The sequence below is a fragment of the Microcaecilia unicolor genome, chromosome 2 (assembly GCF_901765095.1).
Source record: "Microcaecilia unicolor chromosome 2, aMicUni1.1, whole genome shotgun sequence".
Lineage (NCBI taxonomy): Eukaryota > Metazoa > Chordata > Amphibia > Gymnophiona > Siphonopidae > Microcaecilia > Microcaecilia unicolor.
This window is the reverse complement of record NC_044032.1, coordinates 110497898-110519670: the sequence shown is the minus strand read 5'-3', so window position 1 is coordinate 110519670 and position 21773 is coordinate 110497898. Positions and strand designations below refer to the sequence as shown.

At 41.1% G+C, this 21773-nt stretch overlaps 1 protein-coding gene across 2 annotated transcripts in view; it reads right to left on the bottom strand.

Annotated features, from left to right (window-relative positions):
* MAST4 (microtubule associated serine/threonine kinase family member 4) overlaps positions 1 to 21773 on the bottom strand; it is a 905366-nt gene that overhangs the window by 683232 nt on the left and 200361 nt on the right. For both annotated transcript variants that reach the window (XM_030193210.1, XM_030193211.1), the window contains exon 3: positions 17952 to 18076. In XM_030193210.1, the coding sequence (XP_030049070.1) occupies positions 17952 to 18076 (125 nt within the window). The remainder of the gene's footprint in view (positions 1 to 17951; positions 18077 to 21773) is intronic.

Genomic DNA, 21773 nt, shown 5'->3' with positions numbered 1-21773 from the left:
CACCAGGAGACAAGTTATCATACCTCCACAAATAGATGGATTTAACCAGCCCACTAGCCCTTTCCAGCCATAGCTCAAAAGCATTAATAAAACTGTGTCAGGAAGAATGTAAGCTGCTGCTCCCAAGGATAAGGTCAATAAACTCTAGCTGTATATCAAGGTTTTTTTTTTTTTTTTTAAGGAATAAGGGGGATGAAGGGGATATTCCTCTAAGTCTACCTTAATGGTAAAAATATTTTGGCTTGTAACAGCATGTGTCCATTAACAGCCCACACCATGTTGACACAAAAGAGCCCTACAGAGTAGCCCAGGGAGAGATAGAATACTTGTGGGTCTCCCTTGCAACATATTTCATTAGCTTGTTTACCTTCAGCAGCCCACAGGAAGGTACAAAGCAGCAAGGCATTCTTCATATCTCAGAAAGGTAATTAGACGGCTGATGAAGAATCCCCAAGCGCTCACCTTGCTGTCAGATTAGAGGTCAGAACTATCTGATCTTGCTTTACCGATTCAATCTGTGATAACCAAAGCAACATGTATTTTAAAGATAGCGAGACATCAGTATTGCAAACGCCATGGGGGAAAAAAAATAATAATGAAACACCTAGCCAAATGCAAGCTCTCCTCAAGAGAACAGACTCAGGCCTGGGTTAGAATAACTTGTCCAGTGGTCACTGAAAGTATACTGTCATCTACGATTCTTACTCATAGCCTATCATTTCACACATAATGATATCTCAGCTTTACCATCCTGAATGCATGATTTTAATAAATCCCTAGAAGAGCTCCGGCACTCCATGCCTGGGTCTGTAATGCACATATTCACTTCTGCAGGACCCACTCAATTACACCTCCGTGGTAGCCAGCAATCTTTTTAACGCTGTTCACAGTATTCATCTCCTTGACATAATGAAGACCTATGGGACAGAAGCTACTCTTTCTGAAAGCTTCTATTTTTTTTCAGAGCATGAACTGTCTATGCTATTATGTTGCATATAGGGTCATCCATGAGTCTACGTGGATATATCTATATATATTATTTTATTTGTAAAATAGAAATTTTTTAAAGTTTGCTCTTCTGCCACCTAGTGGGCTGAACACTACTTGCTGTGGGATCATTGAATTGTCTTGTCAAATCAGTTAACAGTATTGATCATTTATACTTTTTTGTTGTACTGGTTAAAAATGATTGTTCTCTTGTGGCTAAACACATTACATTTCCATTTAAAATTAATCTGATGTTAATACTGAAAAAGTCAGGAAATTTGGCCACCAGAAAAACACCCTCAAGACCTCAAGACACATACTCTCACTCTCTCTTTATATATATATATATATATATGTATATAGGCAGATACAGTAATAAAAGTGAGAGAGTCTAGGCATGGTAGATACATGGAGGAGAATAAAGCAATGTTCTTTAAACACATCAGCTGTTTCACTTTTTCTCTGAACTGTGAGTCTCCAAGAAGTCTCTGTTAATTTGGAGTGAACATCTTCATGCAAACTGGAACCTTGCAACCATACCAGATGTCACTGAATGACTGTTTTTTTTTTGCACGTGAACCTGGCTTGTCAACTTTTTGTGACATGCAGATGAAGTTCCACAATGAGCCTCTCTGCTTTCCCCCATCCATCCACAGGCCGCCCATGGTTGAAGTTCCTGAACAAACTTTTTGAAACAGCAGTCTTGCATGATTTTGCACTGGCCTGATGAAGAAATGTTAATTCTTCATGCACATTAAAAATAAAGGGCTAGATTCTATATATGGTGCTTTAAAAAATCCATGCGGAACTAAGAGTATTCTATAAGATATAGGCACAGTGTATAGAATAAGCTTAGTCGATACTGTAACGCCTAAATCTATGCGTGTCCATTTACACTAATAAAACCTGGTGTAATTCTATGCGCGTAGATTTGGGTGCACTGACCCGTATTCTGTAATTATGTGTGGAAATTCTGGAATGCCCATAAAACACCCATAAGCATGCTCCTTTTAAGCTATGCGCATCCAATATGAACTGTGCGCTTTGCAATTTAGGCACAGTTCTTTATAGAATACGCTTAGCGATTTCCACGCATAAATTGCGATTCTTGCCAATTAGTGCTCGTTATTGCTTGTTAAGTGCTGTTACAAACGCTGATTACCTTGCTACGCACATATCTCCGTGCGGAATCTATGCACCATCTATAGAATCCGGGGGGAGGTAATCCTGCAGTTCTGCTGTAGAACTTTATTTTTATGAACTTGTTCCATAAAGATAGTAAGAAAATTTTATATCTAAAATAAAATACATATATGTATTTCAGTGGACTAATACAGTGCCATTACATCATTTAAAATAACTTTGGAAAATTCAGTTAGACAATGGCAATCCAGTCAGGTTTGGTAAGATTATTATTGACCCTAGTAAAACCACTTCCCTACCAAAAAAAATCTATTTGAAGAATTGACAGTGCCTAGAGATGGACCCTGTTCGTTCAATAAGTACTACTACTACTTATCGTTTCTAAAGCGCTACTAGACGTACGCAGCACAGCATTTTTCCTCTCTTTGCAACAGCATTTCTGGATATATCAGTTTTAAAAAACATAAACTGACTATGATCAACAGTGATCATTTCTGAGCCCAATGCTTACTAAAAGAACATCTACTGGAAGGCACTTGTTTTCCCTTGAATCTTTAAACTAGCTTTATGTGAGGCCCTGTGAACTCTGGAACTGCTCCCTCTCTTCCTTTCTAAACTCATCACCACAGGAGTCTTGATGCTCACTTTAAAAGGCATTTTCATGACTACAGCAGGGCACAAACTGCCTTTTCTAAAAACTATAAACTTAAATTTATGCGCATATACCCTGTATGTGGGCACTTCTATAAGCGGGTGCCTTCTTTTAGGTGTTCCAGTATCACACACAATTACATTACAGAATACTAGCAAAACCAGAAATTGATATTTAGGTGCCTGCAGTTACAGCAGCCGTAGACCTGGTGTAATTATGGGCATCTATGTGCATCAAGAGTGTGCATAACTTACAGTATTCTATAAGTTATTCAAGTAACTGGGAGCCCTGCCTATGTCCAGCCCATGCTCCATATTGTTTCCTAATATGATTCACCATCAATTTTAACTAATTAAGATGCTGTACTAATAAGTACATTGATTATATCTTCTTTAATTTTGTCTAAGTTATTAATTTAAGTGAATGTTAAGTCATTTTGAGGCTACCTGCTTTGATTATACTTGTACAATTTTGATTTTTGTGTAATACTTTATTATTAGTGTTTGATAGTATACTCTGGCTAGTCACACATTTTTCTCTGTTAGTCCCTTTTTATATATTTTTATAAATATTTATATTTGTTATATGAATAGTCTCTTTTGTTTTGCTTTTGTGTTTATTATATTTACTGTAGTATGTAGATTCCTGATGCAGGCCCAATAGGCCGAAACATAGCCCATGTCAAGTCTTGGGTGATAAACATTTGGACACTTCAACATCTGGATATTTTTTGAGTCACTTTTGCCGTGTTTGTGTTTATCCAGCCAATGCTCCATTCACACTTACACCCTCTTGCAGTTAAGCACTATCCCCTGGATTTTATATTTGGTTTCCAAATTGGGCTTGTGCCCAAGATGTACGTGTAAATTAATTAACAAGCCCTTAACTATAATAATCGAGTGCTAACAACCAATTATTGATGTTAATTGGCACTGCTTAAAATCTGTGTTCATCTGACTGCATGCTATTCTATAACACTGGGCGCCTAACTCTACTAGGGCATAACTCAAAAAAGGTCATGGCTATGGGTGTGTCAAGGACATTCTGAAAAGTTGAGCATGGAATTATAGAATACGGCCTCGGTGTGCAGCGGTGGGTGGGCACATGGGTGGAAGTCACACTTAACTTATAGAATACTATTAAGTAAAGCAGCAATTAGGCACTAACACTTACACCAGCTCCATAGCTACTGCAAGTGCTTTGTCTAATTTTTAGAGGTCTAATTAGAAGCTCAAGTCAACGTCACAATGAAAAGGCAATTTACATCAAACATATAAAGCAAAATATACACTTCTCAAACAAAGGCCCAAACAGGAACCTCTAGTTTTATATAGAATTGGGTGGGAGAAAACACGCTGAAATATGGTGGCTGTTCCCACCAGTGGGAGAAGGCACCGAAACAGAAGGAGCTTATTGCCGCGCTTTCACTCCATACACAGGGTCTGTGCATGCGTCACCACCCCAGATAAGGGGACTTCCAGTGAGGACAGTGATGTAGAGCCTGCCAACACATCGAAGCACACTTGGAAAGGAGAGTATGAGAACATGGAGATAAAGAGCAGGGCAAGTGTTTGGTGCCAGAATTGTGAGCTAATTTCAGCGACAGCCCCAAAATGTATACCAGCTTATGGCCTAGGTGGAGATATCAGTAGAGGACAGAAGCCCGGTAGGATGATTGTTGCCGAGGATGCAAGACTCAGGGAGAGCCTGTCCCCATTCAGCTAATGTGCTGTGTCTTTTGAGCATAAGTTTTTCACCAAGGAAAAAGCGCCTGAGGTATTGCAAGCCATCCCAGTGGAGTGACGACCAAGTGGGAAGCTAGCCCACCAGGCACTGAACCCAGACTGATGTCCTCAGGAGTCAAGAGGGAGTTGGATTTGGGGATGAGCCGGCTGGGTAGAGCCCCATCTGAGGTGGGAAGTTCTTGGAGCAGCAAGGCAGCTGTGGCTGGCCCGAGTAGCATAGAGACAGTACTCGGAGGACTTCATGGACAAGGCCGAGGCATGACGGGGTGACGAGCGGCTATACACTCAAGCCCACCACCGCCTAGCCCTGCGTAGGTGGAACACCTGAGATGGCCAGCGAGCCGGGGGAGTTGGCAAAGAGAGAGAGAACGAGAGATATCTCAGTTCAGAAGGAGAGCAGAGGAACCGGAGAGAGGCTGGACACTCTGGGGGCAGCCCCAGTGGCTATACCCATCCATCTAATGGGGAAGATAACTCAGTCCCTATTTTGTCTGACTGGATTTCAGAGGGAGCTGGGGAGAGCCCAATGCATCCCCAAGGATATAGAGACTAGTCTACCCCAACTTGAGACGGTGCTTCACTATCTGTGCTTGACTCTGGGGGAGATGGATCTTGAAGTGCCGACGAAGCTGACTGCACAGTGAGGAGCCCGGAGATAGCCCGGTTGGTGAGATTCAAGGAGTCATCCTGCGAGAAGGCCACATTAGGAGGAGATCGAGAGGCTCAGTGGATGCAGGTGTTGCTGCCCAGGGAGTACCTGAGGGATCCCTGGAACGAGCCGGGATGAGCTGGCGATGAGAAGCTGCCCAAACTCAGCAGGGCAGATCGCTACTTCAGACACTTGGTGTGGGATCTATGGCAGTTACGGCACCTATATGGCCCACTCCAGGTGATGAGCGTAGTTGAGATCCAAGGAGACACCTACGTCAGAGAGGAAATCTGCAACAGAATGAGGCTGGATCCAACTTGCAAGGCCTATACCCCGATGATCCCGGCTATCGGGGATTAGTTCACTATCAGTGGTTGGAATAGCAGATTGGCAAGTCCATCAGGAAACATTTTATTGAAGAGGTGGACAAATATCATGGCAGAAAATACTGTGGTGTGACCCGCACTCTTTCGGGTGGGGCGACTGTTAAGAAACCAGATAGGCGGTGGTATGGCTGAGTGAGATAAAGAGACACTGGACATGGGAAAAAATAATAATTCTGGTTATGTTTGATGGGGGGGGGGGGGGAATAAGAGTAAACTACCTCTAAGATGAAGAAAATTGTATTGTTGAATTTATCATGACATAATTTACAGAAAATTATGTATTAGTACCAGGACAGTACCATTTTGTTACTGAATAAAATGTGTTGGATTGATATAAGAAGTGTATGCTGTTTGAAAGTGATGGAAAGAAAGTGAATCCTTGAGGACAGAGGAAAAATGATATCTTGATGGAAAAGGAGAGAAGAAATCAAATTTTCTTTAAAAAGGGGAAGAGTCTAGCACCGGCCCACGCCCAGCTCTTGTGATCCTGCCAATGGAGTTGTGTGTGTGTGGCAGAGTGAGAAGACCATGGATTTGTTTGTGAGACCCCTGGGACCCCTGTTTGAAGGTGGAGAGAAAACCCGGGGTGAAGCTGAGCCAGAGGTGTGTGCGCACCCTGGGTAGGTTACATATTGTTCCTCATAGAAGAATGAAAACACTTGCATGTTGAAAGACAATGGATTGCAAAATTGGAGGATCTAGGTAAGATTTTTGCAACTTGTGGCCTACTGAAAATTCTCAAGAATGCTCAAGACAAAACTGCTTAAGGAACATAACCCTGGATAATTTTTCAATGAAACGTTTTGTGGGGCTTGTCCTCATAGAACAGTGAATGGTAATATTAAGGGAAAATTTGCAAGATCACCTATCCTGAATAGGCAAGAAATAACTGACATTATTTGTAAAGATGCTGTGGTGAGGTTCACCTTGTCATGAATTGCAATTTAAGTTTCTACCACAATAGGATGCTACTGTATTTTTTAATGAAGGGAGGGGGGGGGGGGGGGAGAGCATGACAGTCTTTGTTTTAGGAATATTGTCCATATCTTCCATTAATCAAAGGGCAAAACAGTTCCTAATGTTCAGATCTGGACTTAAAACACTGTCTATCCTGAATTATGCATCTGCTATAGACTGGCTGGATATTTCCTGTCTATGCCGTCCCATTCTCTGCTGCAGTACTTACTGACTGAAGTCCATAGGAACTAATTTGCCAGCTCAGCACTATTATTGAAGTTCATAGCAAAGCAGAGCTATATTCTAGCATCATCATAACCCATCATCTCAATCGCAAGGATCCAGCTGGGCATCTTGATGATCATGTGCAGAAACACAGGGTAAGATAGCAATATAGTGAATGATAAGAATCATAAGGCTGATCTACCCTGTACAATTTATTTCTAGTTGTAATACCAGAAACCCCTGCTGATGTGGTGTTTTCCCTTCCCTTCTTTGTGTCAAATGATCCTCTGTGCTTATTCCAGGCTTCTTGTTTTTTGCCTCCACTATCTTCACTGGAAGGCTGTTCCATCCATCTGCTGCTCTTTCTGTGAGGATTATTTTTTTTTTTTAATTTTATATCTCAGTCTACCTTCTTTGAACCTAAAAACATTATCTCATTTTCAAGAACTCTCTTTTCACTGAAAATAATGTTAGCTTCTTGTACATTAATGTCCTTGAAATATTTGAAAGCCTCTATTACATCCCCTCTTTTATTCCTCTCTTCTTTTATTCGCTTAAGTCTTCCAATCTTATTTTATAGGGCTCCTGGTGCAGATTCTATCTGCCAATCCCAGGTAAAGGGTTTTATGCTCACTATGGTGCTTATATCTGGTCTGTCAACCTTGGCACATTTTAACCAATGTCGTTCACATGACTTGCTCATAGCAAAGAGCCTGAACACTGTATCTAAAGTAAAAACACATAAATCATATAAACTCAAGCTCTCAAGAGTGCATGGTTTGAAGAGATTAATCACTAATCACTTAAAATAATAAAAAGAAATATGTGGATTATTTCAATCCCCAGTACCACTACAATGGAGTAATCTGAAGTAGATGCAGGAATGCCGTAACCTCACAACTTACCTCCAAACTTCTTTCAGTATACCACTTAAATGGGATTTGGTTCTTTGCAGTACTAGAAGTAGCATAAGACAGTGTGAGTTAGGGTTTGGAAGCACATCTACAGTGTGGCAGTCCTAAGCAGAGAAAATCAGAGATGCTCATAGAATCCACCATAGGGGAAGCATAGAAGAGACCATCAGTTTGAGAATGACATTATCAGAAATGTTGAAATGAAGAAACTACAGCAACCCTGATCTTGGCTTTACCCCTCCCACCGATGTCATCTGCTAGAGCCAATAAAATCATCCTGGAGCGAGAAAAGGAAGATGCTGCTGCTTCACTACCAGGGCCGGTCTTAGAAAGTACGGGGCCCTATGCAGACCAATTTGGTGGGGCCCCATCCTAGCCCCGCCCCCGCCCATTGATAAGATTATTCAATTTTTAGAAAAGTTTTTATTTATGAAATTTCAAATAAAGACAAATGAAGCTAAACTTGTACAGAAAAACTGATTGAAATAATAAGCACAATGCTATCATGAAACCCCCCCTCCCAAGAAATTATTCAGTTCAAGTAGTAGTAGTAGTAGTAGTACGTTATGACGTCAGAAGAAGGCGGGACACAGCGAAGAGAAGCGCTTTTACTGGCTGGGAGCGCTTTCACTGACGCTGCCGGACTGGAGGTAAATTTAAAAGCAAAAAAGGAAAGGGATCGATGATCGATCGTGGGGGAGAGAAGAGGGCGGGCAGTTCGGACAAGTGGCGGCGATCCCCGGGCGGAACTAGGTCAAGGCTGACTGAGACGCGCCGCGCGGGACCCCCCTAAGCGCAGGGCCCTATGCGGCCGCCTCGGTCGCCTCGGCCTAAGACCGGCCCTGTTCACTACACTTCTTGGACTGAACACTGGGAACAAGCTGTGCTGCCACCAAATGTTTACATTTGTTTTGTATTTCTAGTTAATGGTGGCATTGCAAAACAAAAACATATCAGTGTTGTAGAGCACAATTTTCTCTTTCAGATGATACTGTTCACAAGCTGATTCAGGCAGACTCTTTTTTAATAGTTGGCTTTGAACTTTGGTATATTTTACCATTTGCGCTGACAGTGCCAACTTTGAAGAGATGCCGCAGGGCGGTTATAGATGCTGGTTAGTTGCAAATCTGGCAGTATTATGTCCAGCACAAGCATAATGCTTGTTCAAAATTTCAAGTCCGTATCTTTGTTTGCATGGAAGTTGTTGCGGTCTGAATATTGGTCCAAATATGTTCCGATGAGTCCCGACCAATTTTGATGCACACTTTCAGTCAACTTGTTTGACTGGATTTTGCATCCATAATGTTAAAATGTATTTCATCGGAATTAGCATCAAAAACTGTACAGGATTTGAATTTTTTTAGCCATTCTTATAAATGTGTTTGGATTTTATTAGACCCCAAAAATGGCATTTTGGTAAATGTTGCGCACTCATGGACTGACAACCTTTCAGAAAAGGGGGTCTAGACCTGCAACTATTGCAGTTAGAGACCTCAAATTTTGGGAAACTTCATTTAACACCTGACTCACGCAACAGATAAAACTTGAACAAAATTGGAGAACATGATGGTGGGAACTTTTTTTAATTTTAGACCACTTGGCATGGAATGACCCTTTAGCTAATTGTTCAGCAATGCATTGAATGTGCACTATGACCAACATTTAAGCCTATCTGTAGCTAGCATTTTCAGTCAATAATACACTAGGTGGGTCTTCTCCCTCCAGAAAGTATTTCTGCCGCCACTCCCATCTAGAACCTACTCTCATTCCCAATGTGTCTGCTTCATTCTTTGCTACCACTCACTCTCTCTCTCTGCTGCTTGGCTCTCCCATTCTGTTACGCAGCCACTCTCAAAACAGGAAATTCATATTGAGACAGGAACGAGCTCGTATAACCCTCAAGTAGAAGGAAATCCACTCAGAGACCACAAAAATGGGGTATAGAGAAGCATTTCCCATCATACTGGGTGCCACAGGCTTGTTTAAAAGCAACTTCTAAACAGACTGATAAACTGCCTATACATATAACATCCACAGAAAGCTCTCTTTGGCACAATGAAAGTATCACGGCAAGCCTTAGCAGTAAATTTGAGAGGCTGAGATCATATTCTGCATACTTTGGCTTAAGAGTGAGGTTTATTGTTGTCATGGTATTCACAAAACTAACCCACTTGGAGGTGCTGTCCCTCAAAATAATGGCCATATACCGCTCCTACCCCCACCCCTCTCATTTAGCAGCTGAAACAATCACCAACAGATAGATGGACATTACCTATCCAGCAGTCATTCACTTTTGCTGTGTAACATTGTACTAAGGCATTTAAACAGGGCATCAACAGAAATTGGTGCTGGCATAATACCTTTTCTGGCACATAGTACTCAACTCAATGGTTCTACCTGCTTTCTACTGCATAACCCCCTTTAAAAATTACAGGCTGTTTCCTTGATGGCTACAGCTACCTGATTTGAATTGCTAACATGTTTTTACATTATATAGTTGAGATCATATCCTTACTAAAGATGGAGAGGGTAGAGTCATACAATTTCCAAGTCAAACTTTACCACATTTACATCATACAATGTTACTTCAAGGGGAATCGGTCACAATATATGCAATTGATGGCTGGACTCTCTGCATTTACATTTTTTTTTCATAAATTGTTTTCCTATGAATTAATCTGAAAAGTTGGAAGTACAGCTGTAGCACCAGCTCGCCAAATAACACAAAAGGACAAATTCTCTGTTCTTGACCAAGAATAAATGAGGTGAAGTTTAATTATTTGCCTGGTTTTGTTAAACAAATACAGTCCAGAAGTCCTTCTCAAGAACAAACAGAGATGATTCTCCCTGCATTCCTCAAAATAAATGGCTGTAAATAGCTTAGGAATAGCCAGAGTCCTTTCTGTGTACAATGGTAGGGAGGGGGGGGGGGGGGGGTTGAGAAGGCCAAGTACTCATGTGCATAGTTTGTATTTAACTATATAATTAAAACAATAAACTTCATAAAATCTTGCTAATGCAGTGATAAATGACTCCACAACATATTTTGCTGCTACCTTCTGTGCCAGTTGCTGGAAAAATTGGAACCTTTTTAATACCTTGCAAACAAATCTTGTCCACAATAGAGCTCTCCTTCTCCCGTTATATTGTGTTCCAATTATAACAAACCCCCAGCTGCGCACACTGCTGTGCCATTCATCCCTACACTGTTCAACTGTACTATTCTATGTGGCAGATGCTTACTCCACAATGGGGACAAGTCACATAAGCCACAGAGCACATGGTGCACAGAATCTTTACCCTATACTCCCTCACATATTAAACCAGGCATCACAACTGCTTTGTATGATCTAGAAGGCAAGTGGCGAGTCTCCCTATAATGTATGCATGAATCTGTTATAACACCAATTGTATCTATCTCCTGGAATGGCGATGCCATAACAGGTTTTTGTAAGCCACATTGAGCCTGCAAATAGGTGGGAAAATGTGGGATACAAATGCAATAAATAATTATAATACGAAAACAGACATAGGAGGTCACTTTAGAAGCATCTACACATGTAAACAGCAGCACTTGTGCATGCAGATTGCAATTGTGGAAATGGTGATTAATGCCGCTATTTATACATGCAGATGCACTAGGATGCAGAGATTTCAAGGCAGTGTGGTTTGGGTGGGCTGAAAATGTATATGTGTAGTTCCCATTTTACAAATAGGAAGATGTGTATATATATATTTTTAACTTTCCTGACAGTTTCAAACACACGTCGGTTTAATAAAAGTGCTCGTTTCTGCAAGAGGCGTAGCCAGACAACAGATTTTAGGTGGGCCTAGGTAAGAAGTGGGTGGGCACCAAGTGTTCCCTTCAACCCCCCGACACCAAAAAAAATGATCTCAGCTGGTGAAAAAACGCTCCTTTCCACCTTGCAACTCTGTAGCAGGCATGCGCTAAAAGCTGAGCATGCGCAGGTGCCGGTATTGTGGACAGTAGCGTTTTTGTTACCATCAGGGGGAAGTCTTCAGCTGGCGGAGATTGGGATCCCCACCAGCTACCACTAAACGGGTGCTAATGTTGGGTGGGCCTGAGCCCTAAGTGGGTGGGCCCCGGCCCACCTCTGCCAGGGCTGTAAATTTAGATGTAACTCATGCCCTTTCCTATTATTTCAAGGCGAGTTATATTCCCTGTCCCCAGAGGACTTACAATGTAAGGGCCATGTTTACTAAACCGCGGCTAAAGGTGTATTAGCATTTTTAGCTCGCTGTGTAGACGCCTATACAGCATACGCTAATTTTGTACATGCACTAAAAACGCTAGCGCACTTTAGTAAACAGGGCCCTTAGTCTGTATCTGAGGCAATGGAGGGTTAAAGTCCCTTTCACCAAGCTGTGGCAAAAGGGGTCCTGTGCTGGCATCGTGTGTTTTTGACGTGTGCCAAGGCCCCCTTTTACCGCAGTGGTTAAAGTTAGGTCTTTCTTTTTTTGAGGAAATGGCCGTGTGGCAAGTGAAGCACTTGCTACATGGCCATTTTGGGGAGGAGCTAGAGGTGGGAACTACTGCCAGGCTGCTGCAATAACGTTGTGGTACTTCCTTTTTAGCAAGTGGTAAGCCTGCGTTGGGCTTACCTCTGCTTTGTAAAAGGTGCCCTAAGTGACTTGCCCAAGATCACAACAGCTGCAGTGGGTTTTAAACCTGGCTTTACTGGTTTTTAGCCTGCTGCTCTAGCTATTTTCCTTAATCCTCCATTCATTCATTTGATTTTGGTGTCCTTTTCCAAAGCTATGGTAAAAAAGTTGCCTTGGCGTGCTCTTACACGGGTCTTTCCTGCATGTTACGGTCATTTTTACCGCAGATAGAAAATGGACGATTTTCCATTTTTCCAAATTAATGGTCACCCGCTAATATTACCAATAACGCATGGCCATTACTAAAAATTAGCATGTGAGTCACTACTGCCACCTATTTTTGTAAGTAATAAGGTCTCACATGTTAATCTCGTGTTAATCAGTTAGCACAAGGCAATGCAGATGCGCTAACCGATTAGCACAGAGACATCCACTCTCCACCCCCAGAAAAATTTTAAAAATATATTTAGTGTGTGGGATGCATACACACATTCGGAACTTATCACAGCATACCTCAGCACGTCCCACGGTAAACCGTTTAAGCTGCAGTAAGAACATTCACTAGTGTCTTCAAAGCTTAAAAAAAAAAACCTTTTGTGGCTTTGAAGGTTAGTCGTTGCCATTTATGGGTATAGGTTTTTCTTTTTTTTTTAAATTTAATTGGGCCACTATAGGTGAAATTCTATAAGGAAGTTGCCAACACATTGGCATCAAGAACACACATATGACTAGAATAGCAGCGCACATGCGTGTAAATGCCAATATTCCAGCTATGCGCTATTCTGTAACATTGCACCAAAATATGATGGCATATAGTTTAAGGTGAGCATACAGAGTCTGGGAGAGAGCCTTTTGAAACAGGCCGAAGCTTTGAAGGCAGTAATAAGAAATCCACTGACCCTGACGCAGCTTGACGAAACAGTGGCCATCGTTGGTCATGGGTACATTTTGAAAACCTTTTCAAGAAAGGCTTACCGGCCATGCAACTTGAAAGCTTTTAAGGTCTTGCAAATATTGTGGCAGAAGTTCTTGCTGAGTATATAAATAATTTTGAAATTTGTGCAGCAAAAGGTTATTTATGTCGATGATGAAGTGCTTTGAGCTCCTAGGGCTATTATACCTGGAACTCTTTGAGGCTTTTTCCTTTCATTGCTTATTATTGGTTAGATGCATGATTTTCTTTATTTTGGGGAATGAGTTATAATTTTCTATTTGGGACTATTGTCTTGACTTCCCACCCCATTTACTTGCTAGTGTACTGGATGTCCCATTTTCCATGATCAGCCCCTATGGAAAATGGGCTTATGATGATTGTGGCATCTGACACTCCCTCACCAGAAGTTGTGATCACTGCTACTACAGTGTTCAAAGTGCTGCTCAGGAAAAGAAGTTTGAACCCTAGTCAGGACTCCAATGAAATATGTTTCACAGCTTGCATGGTGGACAGTGATCTCAGAATGGTGTTAGAAAGCCCCAGTCTTTATTCATAACCTTGTTCTCCAGCTTAACCCTTTCATGTACAAAATGTTACAATTCTTTCACTGCTGCTGGACTCCTTTTCTGACTTCTCTCGATACTCTTTGGTGTGTGTAGGTGTAAATGTGCAATATTTTTATAAAATATATACAATCTCAATACAATAAAAATGAAGGATACAAACATAACATAAAATTAATACAAGATTATACATCTGTGCATCATTACCTCCAGTTACAATACTACAACTCCTCTATTTTCTCACTATCTATATATTTATGGCAGTCTGTACCTCTCCCCTTCTCCTTCTACATATAGATAAATCATTATACTCAGAACAAATCCCAGCAATTTTCAGTTGTTCTGATGAAATGCAGAAATACTTCCTCGTTAGTGTCTAGCAAATATTCATAAACACAAAAATGCATCTTATGTTCACAAAATTATGAGAGAAACAGACCTGATAATCAGGGAGCTCTGGCATAAATCCACACCATAAAAGAAATCAAATAATGTTTGGTGAAATAAATAAGGAAAAATTACCATTAAGACCAACCTTGGAAATTAGTTTTTGTTTATCAGTTACAGAAAGAAAATGGGAAACCGGTAGATAAGGGTTCTAATAAGGGCTAAGCTATGTTATACCTATAAACAAGTCATTGGACCTTACTATCTGTCTTAACTAACGGGTTTTAATACCAACAGAGACACGACCACTAAAAGAACAGATGTCATAAGTAAGCTGAAATTGCAGCAATTCAGGAACAGGCTGCACTGAAATGTTCACAGTCACAGCATGATATTATTGCAGGTTCATTCTCTGATATAAATACTATCCAAAAACAAAATCTTAGAAAACAGAGAACTGTCCAAACACAACCTTGCATATGGAATGTGCCCCACTGAGCAAAGCCAACAAGGTAAAGATCTTGCATTACAAGTGTAATTTCTGGGGTCAGTCTGATGGCTGTGCTGTGCATTACCCTAAGAGAGACTTGACTTCTAAATTCAGCTTCTGCTTCTGTTAGACTGGGGGAGGGGGTGATATTTCAGCGATCACACTTCAGCCTACATTCTGCAGTGGGTATACCAGGGGCGTAGCCAGCCTTCCGTGGGAGAGGGGTCCGAGCCCGGGGGGAGGGGGCACATTTTAGCCCTCCCCCCGGCGCCGCCCCCCCACCGCCGACATTGCCGCCCCCCCTCCCGCCGCGAACCCGCCGCCGCTACATCCTACCTTTACTTTTGCTGGCGGGGGATCCCACTCCCCGCCAGCCGACGTCTTCTTCTTAGTCGCTTCCCGCTCTTCAATTTGTTTGCTGACGTCCTGCACGTTGTACGTGCAGTACGTCAGACTCAGAGAACAGAACTGTTCTCTGAGTCTGACGTCCTGCACGTATAATTACGTGCAGGACGTCAGCAAACAAATTGAAGTGCAGGAAGGACTGAGAAGACGTCGGCTGGCGGGGAGTGGGATCCCCCGCCAGCAAAAGTAAAGGTAGGCGGCGGCGGGGGCGGGTTCGCCGGGAGGGGGGTCCTGGGGTGAATCTGCGGGGGCCCCGGCCCCCTCAGGCCCCACGTAGCTACGCCACTGGGGTATACACATCACATATCAATTTTCCAAGGGAAATATGTGCATATTTGACCTTTGAAAATCAAGCCACAGAAAGTATATTTATTATTATTTTATTTTTTGGGATTTAGCTCACACTTTTCACAAGAGTAGTTCAAGGTGAGTTATGTTCAGGTACACTAAATATTTCCCTGTCCCCAGAGGGCTTATAATCTAATTTTGGTACATGAGACAATGGAGGGTTGAGTTGCCCAAGATCATAAGGAGCAGTGGTGAGATTTGAACCAGGATTCCCTGGTTGTCAGCCTGATGTTCTAACCACTAACTAGGGGCCCTGTTTACTTTTTTCCCTATGCATTCACTGAAAAGCATCAGCTGTTTATTGCTTGGAAACGTCATCCTAACATCTGCAATAGATATGCAAACCATGACTAAAACAAGAAATACTGTCGCTATTTGTTATAAGTTTTCAAAACTGTACATACTGGTGTAAAGTGTATCAGCAAGTTTTGCACTGATTCTCTCAACTGTTCATATTTTAGGGGTATTTAGGGTGGGTTATTGTCAAAAAGCCTTTGTACCAGAGTGAAAATGTAGCCACCCAAGCAAAAGTCTTTAGAAAATTGTCCTTCTTATGCCCAATGTTGTTTGTAAGCCCCATCTTGGGTCTGTTCTTAAGAAGCCACTCTTGGTATACAGACTTACCTTGCCTCACTCTGTCACTATATCAGTGGACATTCTACATTAGGAAGCACAGGGAAATTTAGAATAGAGAGTGTGACTATCTTCTACTTGCCCAGTAATAGTCAAACTCCTTTATCGTGTTCCAAGATGCTCTTTGCTGGTTACATTTTCTTCTTGTTCCACCCATTTGTGTAAGTTTAAACTTAATCCAATGTATTTCTCTTTGGTTCTTGGGCCATCCCTAGGTTTATGAATTAGCAACTCCTACTTCTTTGTGTTCCTCTTCCATTTCTGGGGTCCTTTTGTTTCCAATTGCATAACAAGTATTTTCTGTTCTTCTCTTGCAAATCCCCTTCACCTCTTTCCTCCAAGCAAGCTTGTAAGCATATATCTTCTTCTTTGTTTTTTCTTGTACACAAGATACCAGATGGGTATCTATCCATATCGCCTATAACCATATAGTCAACTGAACCTCTCAGACTGGGAAACATATGGGTAAGTTTAATGGGGTTTTTTAGATAGGAAAGAGGGACAGCAGCTGCCTCCTAACAAACCAAAACTACCTTAACTAAAAAATTATTTGGCCACTGGTAAATAGATCTCTGCTTCATTCTCAACAACTGAAAAGCAGTGAAGCAGGAGAGAGGAGTGCCAACTCTTACCAAAACTCAAAAGGCCATACCATCACTAGGGATCACTTGTTAATATGGAATCAGGAATAACCCAGTGCAGCAACTTCTTGCACTTCACCCCAAGATCAGTGGCGTAGCAAGGGCGGGGGCAGTGGAGGCGGTCCGCCCCGGGTGCACGCTGCTGGAGGGTACAGATAGCAGCCGTGCGACTGTCGGCTCCACTGGTTCCCTGCTCCCTCTGCCATGGAACAGGTTCCTGCTCTGGGGCAGAGGGAGCAGGGAGCCAGTGGAGCCGACAGGCACGCGGCTGCTCTCTGCACCCTCCAGCAGCCAAGAATGTACCTGGGGGGGGCTTGATGCGCCGGGGGGGGGGTCATTGCGCCGGGGGGGGGGGTTGTGCTGCACCCTGGGGGGACGGACGCCACTGCACCCGGGGGGGAGGGTGCACAGCGGCAATCCGCCCCAGGTGGCAGCCGACCTAGGATCGCCACTGCCCAAGATAACCCTGTGCTACAGGGAAAGAAAAAAAAATCCAAAAAACTCAGCACATTTTTGGTTACATCAGTAGCAACTTTAGATTCAGCAGGTTTGCATGCAATCTTCTGCATGCCAACCATGCTACTCTTTAGCCTGGATTTTTTTCTCAGACATTTTCTATACTAAAACCTTTACTGCATTGGGAATATCATTAGAACAGGAAAATCAAAAGTAAACCGCCACACTAAAGGATAGCACAGCTTATAACATCAGGCCACAGTTTGCTCCTGGCTATACATATTTACTTTAAAAACTCACTCTTAAAAACTAATTAGTTAAAAACACTAATTAAGAATCAACGCTAGAGAATTTTAATTCAGATGAGAGTCTACTAACAATCTACTGATGATTTAAAAAAAATAAGTAGTTGAAAATTATTTTACTACTAGCAAGAAAGGTCCATCAAAACTGATGGGCTGAGATGGTCTCCCAACTCATGCCGATTTGGGAGCTGCCACTATACTTGTCCTCGGAGCTGAGATGTACAATGCTCCTGCTTTAGGCACCATGCAAAAACTGCAGGCATGCCCCAACCACACAACTTTACAGAGGCCTTGAAACAAAGACAATGCACACAAACCTACTACCTATATATAGGCCATGATTTTTGCCATAGGGCAGTATCAATCTGCTGTCTTATATCATTAAACGGGGGTATATATACCCTTGTTAAGTTCATTTTCTTGTATACCTAAAGGTGATGCAGAACATGCTTTTTAAATATAAAGAATTCGTACTACTACTACTTATCACTTCTATAGTGCTACTCACCTTGCTGGCGGTAAGTGAAGGAGCTGATTGCCCAAGGGCCTGACTGCGCATCCGAGTGAGATTGGAGGCTTCTGAAGAAGACTGCCATGATTGCTGGAAAACGTAACTAGGTAGAAGGTACCTTCCTATAAAAAGTTTGAAAGATGACCTTGTTAAATATTAGATGCAATACAGTAGAGATCTTATACAATTTTACTTTTATTTATAAAAAGCACCTGTCATCTGAAGAACATGAATTTATTTTAACTTAGATTCATTAGTCCAGATGCTAATGTGCCCTAATCCAGATTCAATAAGACAGGACTCTACTGATCAAGATGACGAGTTTCAAAACCAACTACCAAATATTTTTAACACTGATCTTTCTTCTCTCTCTCTCTCTCTCTTAGGAAGGAAAGTTTTATTGAAATTTGAAATTTACATTTCACACAAAGTTAAAGCAAGACATAATGTCACAAAGAATGAAAGAAAACAAACAAAAGAAATAAAAGCAAAGGCTTGACAGTACTCCCCATCTTGAACAGCAGAGAAATAAATCTTACAATGGTAAAATATAAAAGAAAAACAAAGATGAAAAAGCATCTACCAATTACACCTGACAATTTAATGACCTATGTTATTGCAACAAACTCCTACCAGAAAAGATTATTAAACAACATTGATCTTTTCGAATGCTCCTGGATCTAAAATATGAGAGACACAGAATTTGAAAAAAGAGAATTTAAAAAATCATCAAAGATAAATCTCGTTATCCTGATCTGGAATTAAAGGGAGCAGTTAATTGCATGCATTAAGTGAATAAAATGAATGAATTTTGTCCCTTAATGCAGGTTAAATGGAAAAATCATACATTATTTTACCTTAAAACACATTAGTTTGCCCTAACATACATTAGAGTAGAGGAGCAACCTAATGGTTAATGCGATGGCCTGAGAACCAGGGGAACTAGGATCAATTCCCATTGCAGCTCTGTATGACTCTGGGCAAATTACTAAACTCATATTGCCTCAGGTACAAAATAAGTACCTGTATGTAACATGTAAACCACCTTGACTAACTGCAGAAAGGCAGTATATCAAATCCTTTCCTTGTTACCTGTTAGTTTAAGGCACCATGGCTTGCATAATAATGAGATGCAAAGCATGCAAATGCAAGCAAAACACTTCATTACTATACAAATTGAATAATTACATTGAACTCTGCAAACTACATTATTTTTACAGCCCAAGAAGCTCTGGTCTGTTAACACACAGTGCACTGCTCCTGGTGCCACCTTAAAGGGGGCCAGCACCTTAAACATAACATGTGGTCTGAGGGTTCTCCTCCTCCCTCACCAAGCAAAGACAGATAAAAACTAATATCCATGTGCTGTGCATCCAATAAATAAAATCAGAGACTCAAACACAGGTCCGTGTTTAAGTGAAATTGCCTGCATCAGGAGTCACACAATCAGGGATATTCTTGATATACTATAAGGGAAGGCGCAATCTCCCTTCACTCCCAGCCCCATTGTATTGAAGCCTTTTTTTTTTGGTCCTCATTCTTTCATTCATTTAAGTACTTACATACAACTTAGACATAAGCGGTTTACAATTTTATTTTACAGGTACTGGGTCTGTCCTTAGTGGGCTCACAATCTAAGTAGTACATTGTACTACTGCTGTACCTGGGGCAACGGAGGGTTAAGTGACTTGCCCAGGGTCACACAGAGCAGCAGAGGGAATTGAACCTGGTTCCCCAGGATGCCAACCCACTGCAGACCATCAGGCAGCAGTGGGAATCTAACCCAGTTCCCCAAGTCAGCTAAACTAACCATTAGGCCACTCCTCCACTGTTGCAGGGTCATCAGTGATTGCCATTTTCCCATTTTTTTCAGCTCTTGCAGTGTCTTTCTTCATTATACCAATGTTATATGAATGCTCGTCTATGCTGCCTATTATGGTGTATCATTTGTATTCTGCTGACATTGTATCATGCACTATTTTAATGTGTACAATACTGACACAGTATCATGTGTTTGCTATTACTATATGCTAGGATTTAAATATGATAAACTACAAAAACAAATAGCCTAACAGACAAAATGCAAAATACCAAAAACTGTAGTCTGTTCTTTACAACATGTAATACAGTTCAAAGAAATGTTAATAAAATTTAAATGGCTGAGGAAAGACATCAGTAAAGTAGTGCTGCCAACTTTTGTGTATATACAGCTACTATATAAAACAATTAGTCAGAAAACACCCTCTGTCCTATTTTATAATTTTTTATTGATGATTATATATTTTTTATTATTATTTTCTATCAAACAATAAAAATTTTTCTTCCATTTTTTGTTAGACTGCTTCTTTTTTATCCAAAGGTTCTACTGATCTTGAGTGAAGGTTTAACTCTTCTTAATGTTAATTCGCAATACACCCTCTCATGTGCATTATATTCTTATATGTACTCCAGCGCATCCACACTGCCCAGCTAAATTTTTAGCAGACAAGCTTGTGAAAGGGTGTATTGGCAATTAACATCAAGAACAGTTAAACCTTCTGTGACAGAACAGTGTGTTTTAAACCTGTAAAATTGCCTTTATTAACTCTTGAAGTGCATTTCTCTAGTTTGGCCAGCAGGTGGTACATGTTGTATGTTAAAAAGCCATTATAGAAAACGGAATGCACTCTTAGTTTCACTCAGTGAAGAAATGAGTCTACAGTACTATGGTATACTTTTAAAACTTGTTGACTGGGCTCTATTTGGCCTGGAGTTTGAAATTACCCAGCAGCTGCTAGCTGTTGCTTCAGTTTCAGCCTAGGAGAAGAGAGAAAGAGAGCTCTTTGCTGAAGCCCTGTAAAAAAAAACAGTTATATTTGATAACTGGTGAACAGCTATATATGTCCTGAGCTCCCAAGGTTACTTTCTAGGAAGTAAGCAAACGTTTAGTTAGTTTTATAATTGAGCGATATTTCAGTTACCTGTTATTGTTTGCTATTTGCACTATTTTATTCCACTGTTCAATAATTTTAAGAGAATAAATATAATTGTTTGTTCGCCCTGTTTGTCTGGACTGATAAATAATCCTGGTGGTTTGTGTGTTGGGTCTGTGAGTGTTTTCTGGGAACTGTGGGACCACTGGGAGTGTGGCTCCAGTAATCTAGAAATCACTTGGGATAATTTGAGAGCAGGAGACTTTGCCCAGAGGCGGCTGTGACCCAGTCGGTGAAAGGAGGGTGCTAGTGCAGAGCACAAGTGGACCTGAGCTGTGCTGGGAATAGACCCTCTAAGTGGCCACAGGGTAACCCCAAGCAGGTGGCTAGGTGTTTTGTGACACCTTCATTCAAGATAAGTAGAACCTTTTGATAAAAAAAAAAGAAAGAGTCTGTCAAAAAAATAGAAAAAAAACTTTTTATTGTTTGATAGAAAATAATAAGAAAATAAATACAATTATCAATAAAAAATTTTAAAAATAGGATGGAAGGGGGGTTTCTGACTAATGATGGTTTAATGTAGTAGCTGTATATATACAAAAGTTGACAGCACTACTTTACTGAAGTCTTTCTTCCTCCATTTAAATTGTATTAAAATTTTGTTGAACTATATTACATGCTGTAAAGAACATACTACAGTTTTAGGATTTAAATATGGCCATCTCCAAGTTCACCCCATTGTTTTTGTTGCATTTTACTCTGACATTTGGTCATTTTACTATAGGTATGTTATTACTACAATATCAATTGTTTATGTCAAACTATACTTGTACATTGCCTTGGGTGAATCTCTTCATAAAGGCAGTGAATAGATCCTAAGAAATAAATTATGTGCTAAAGTTTTACA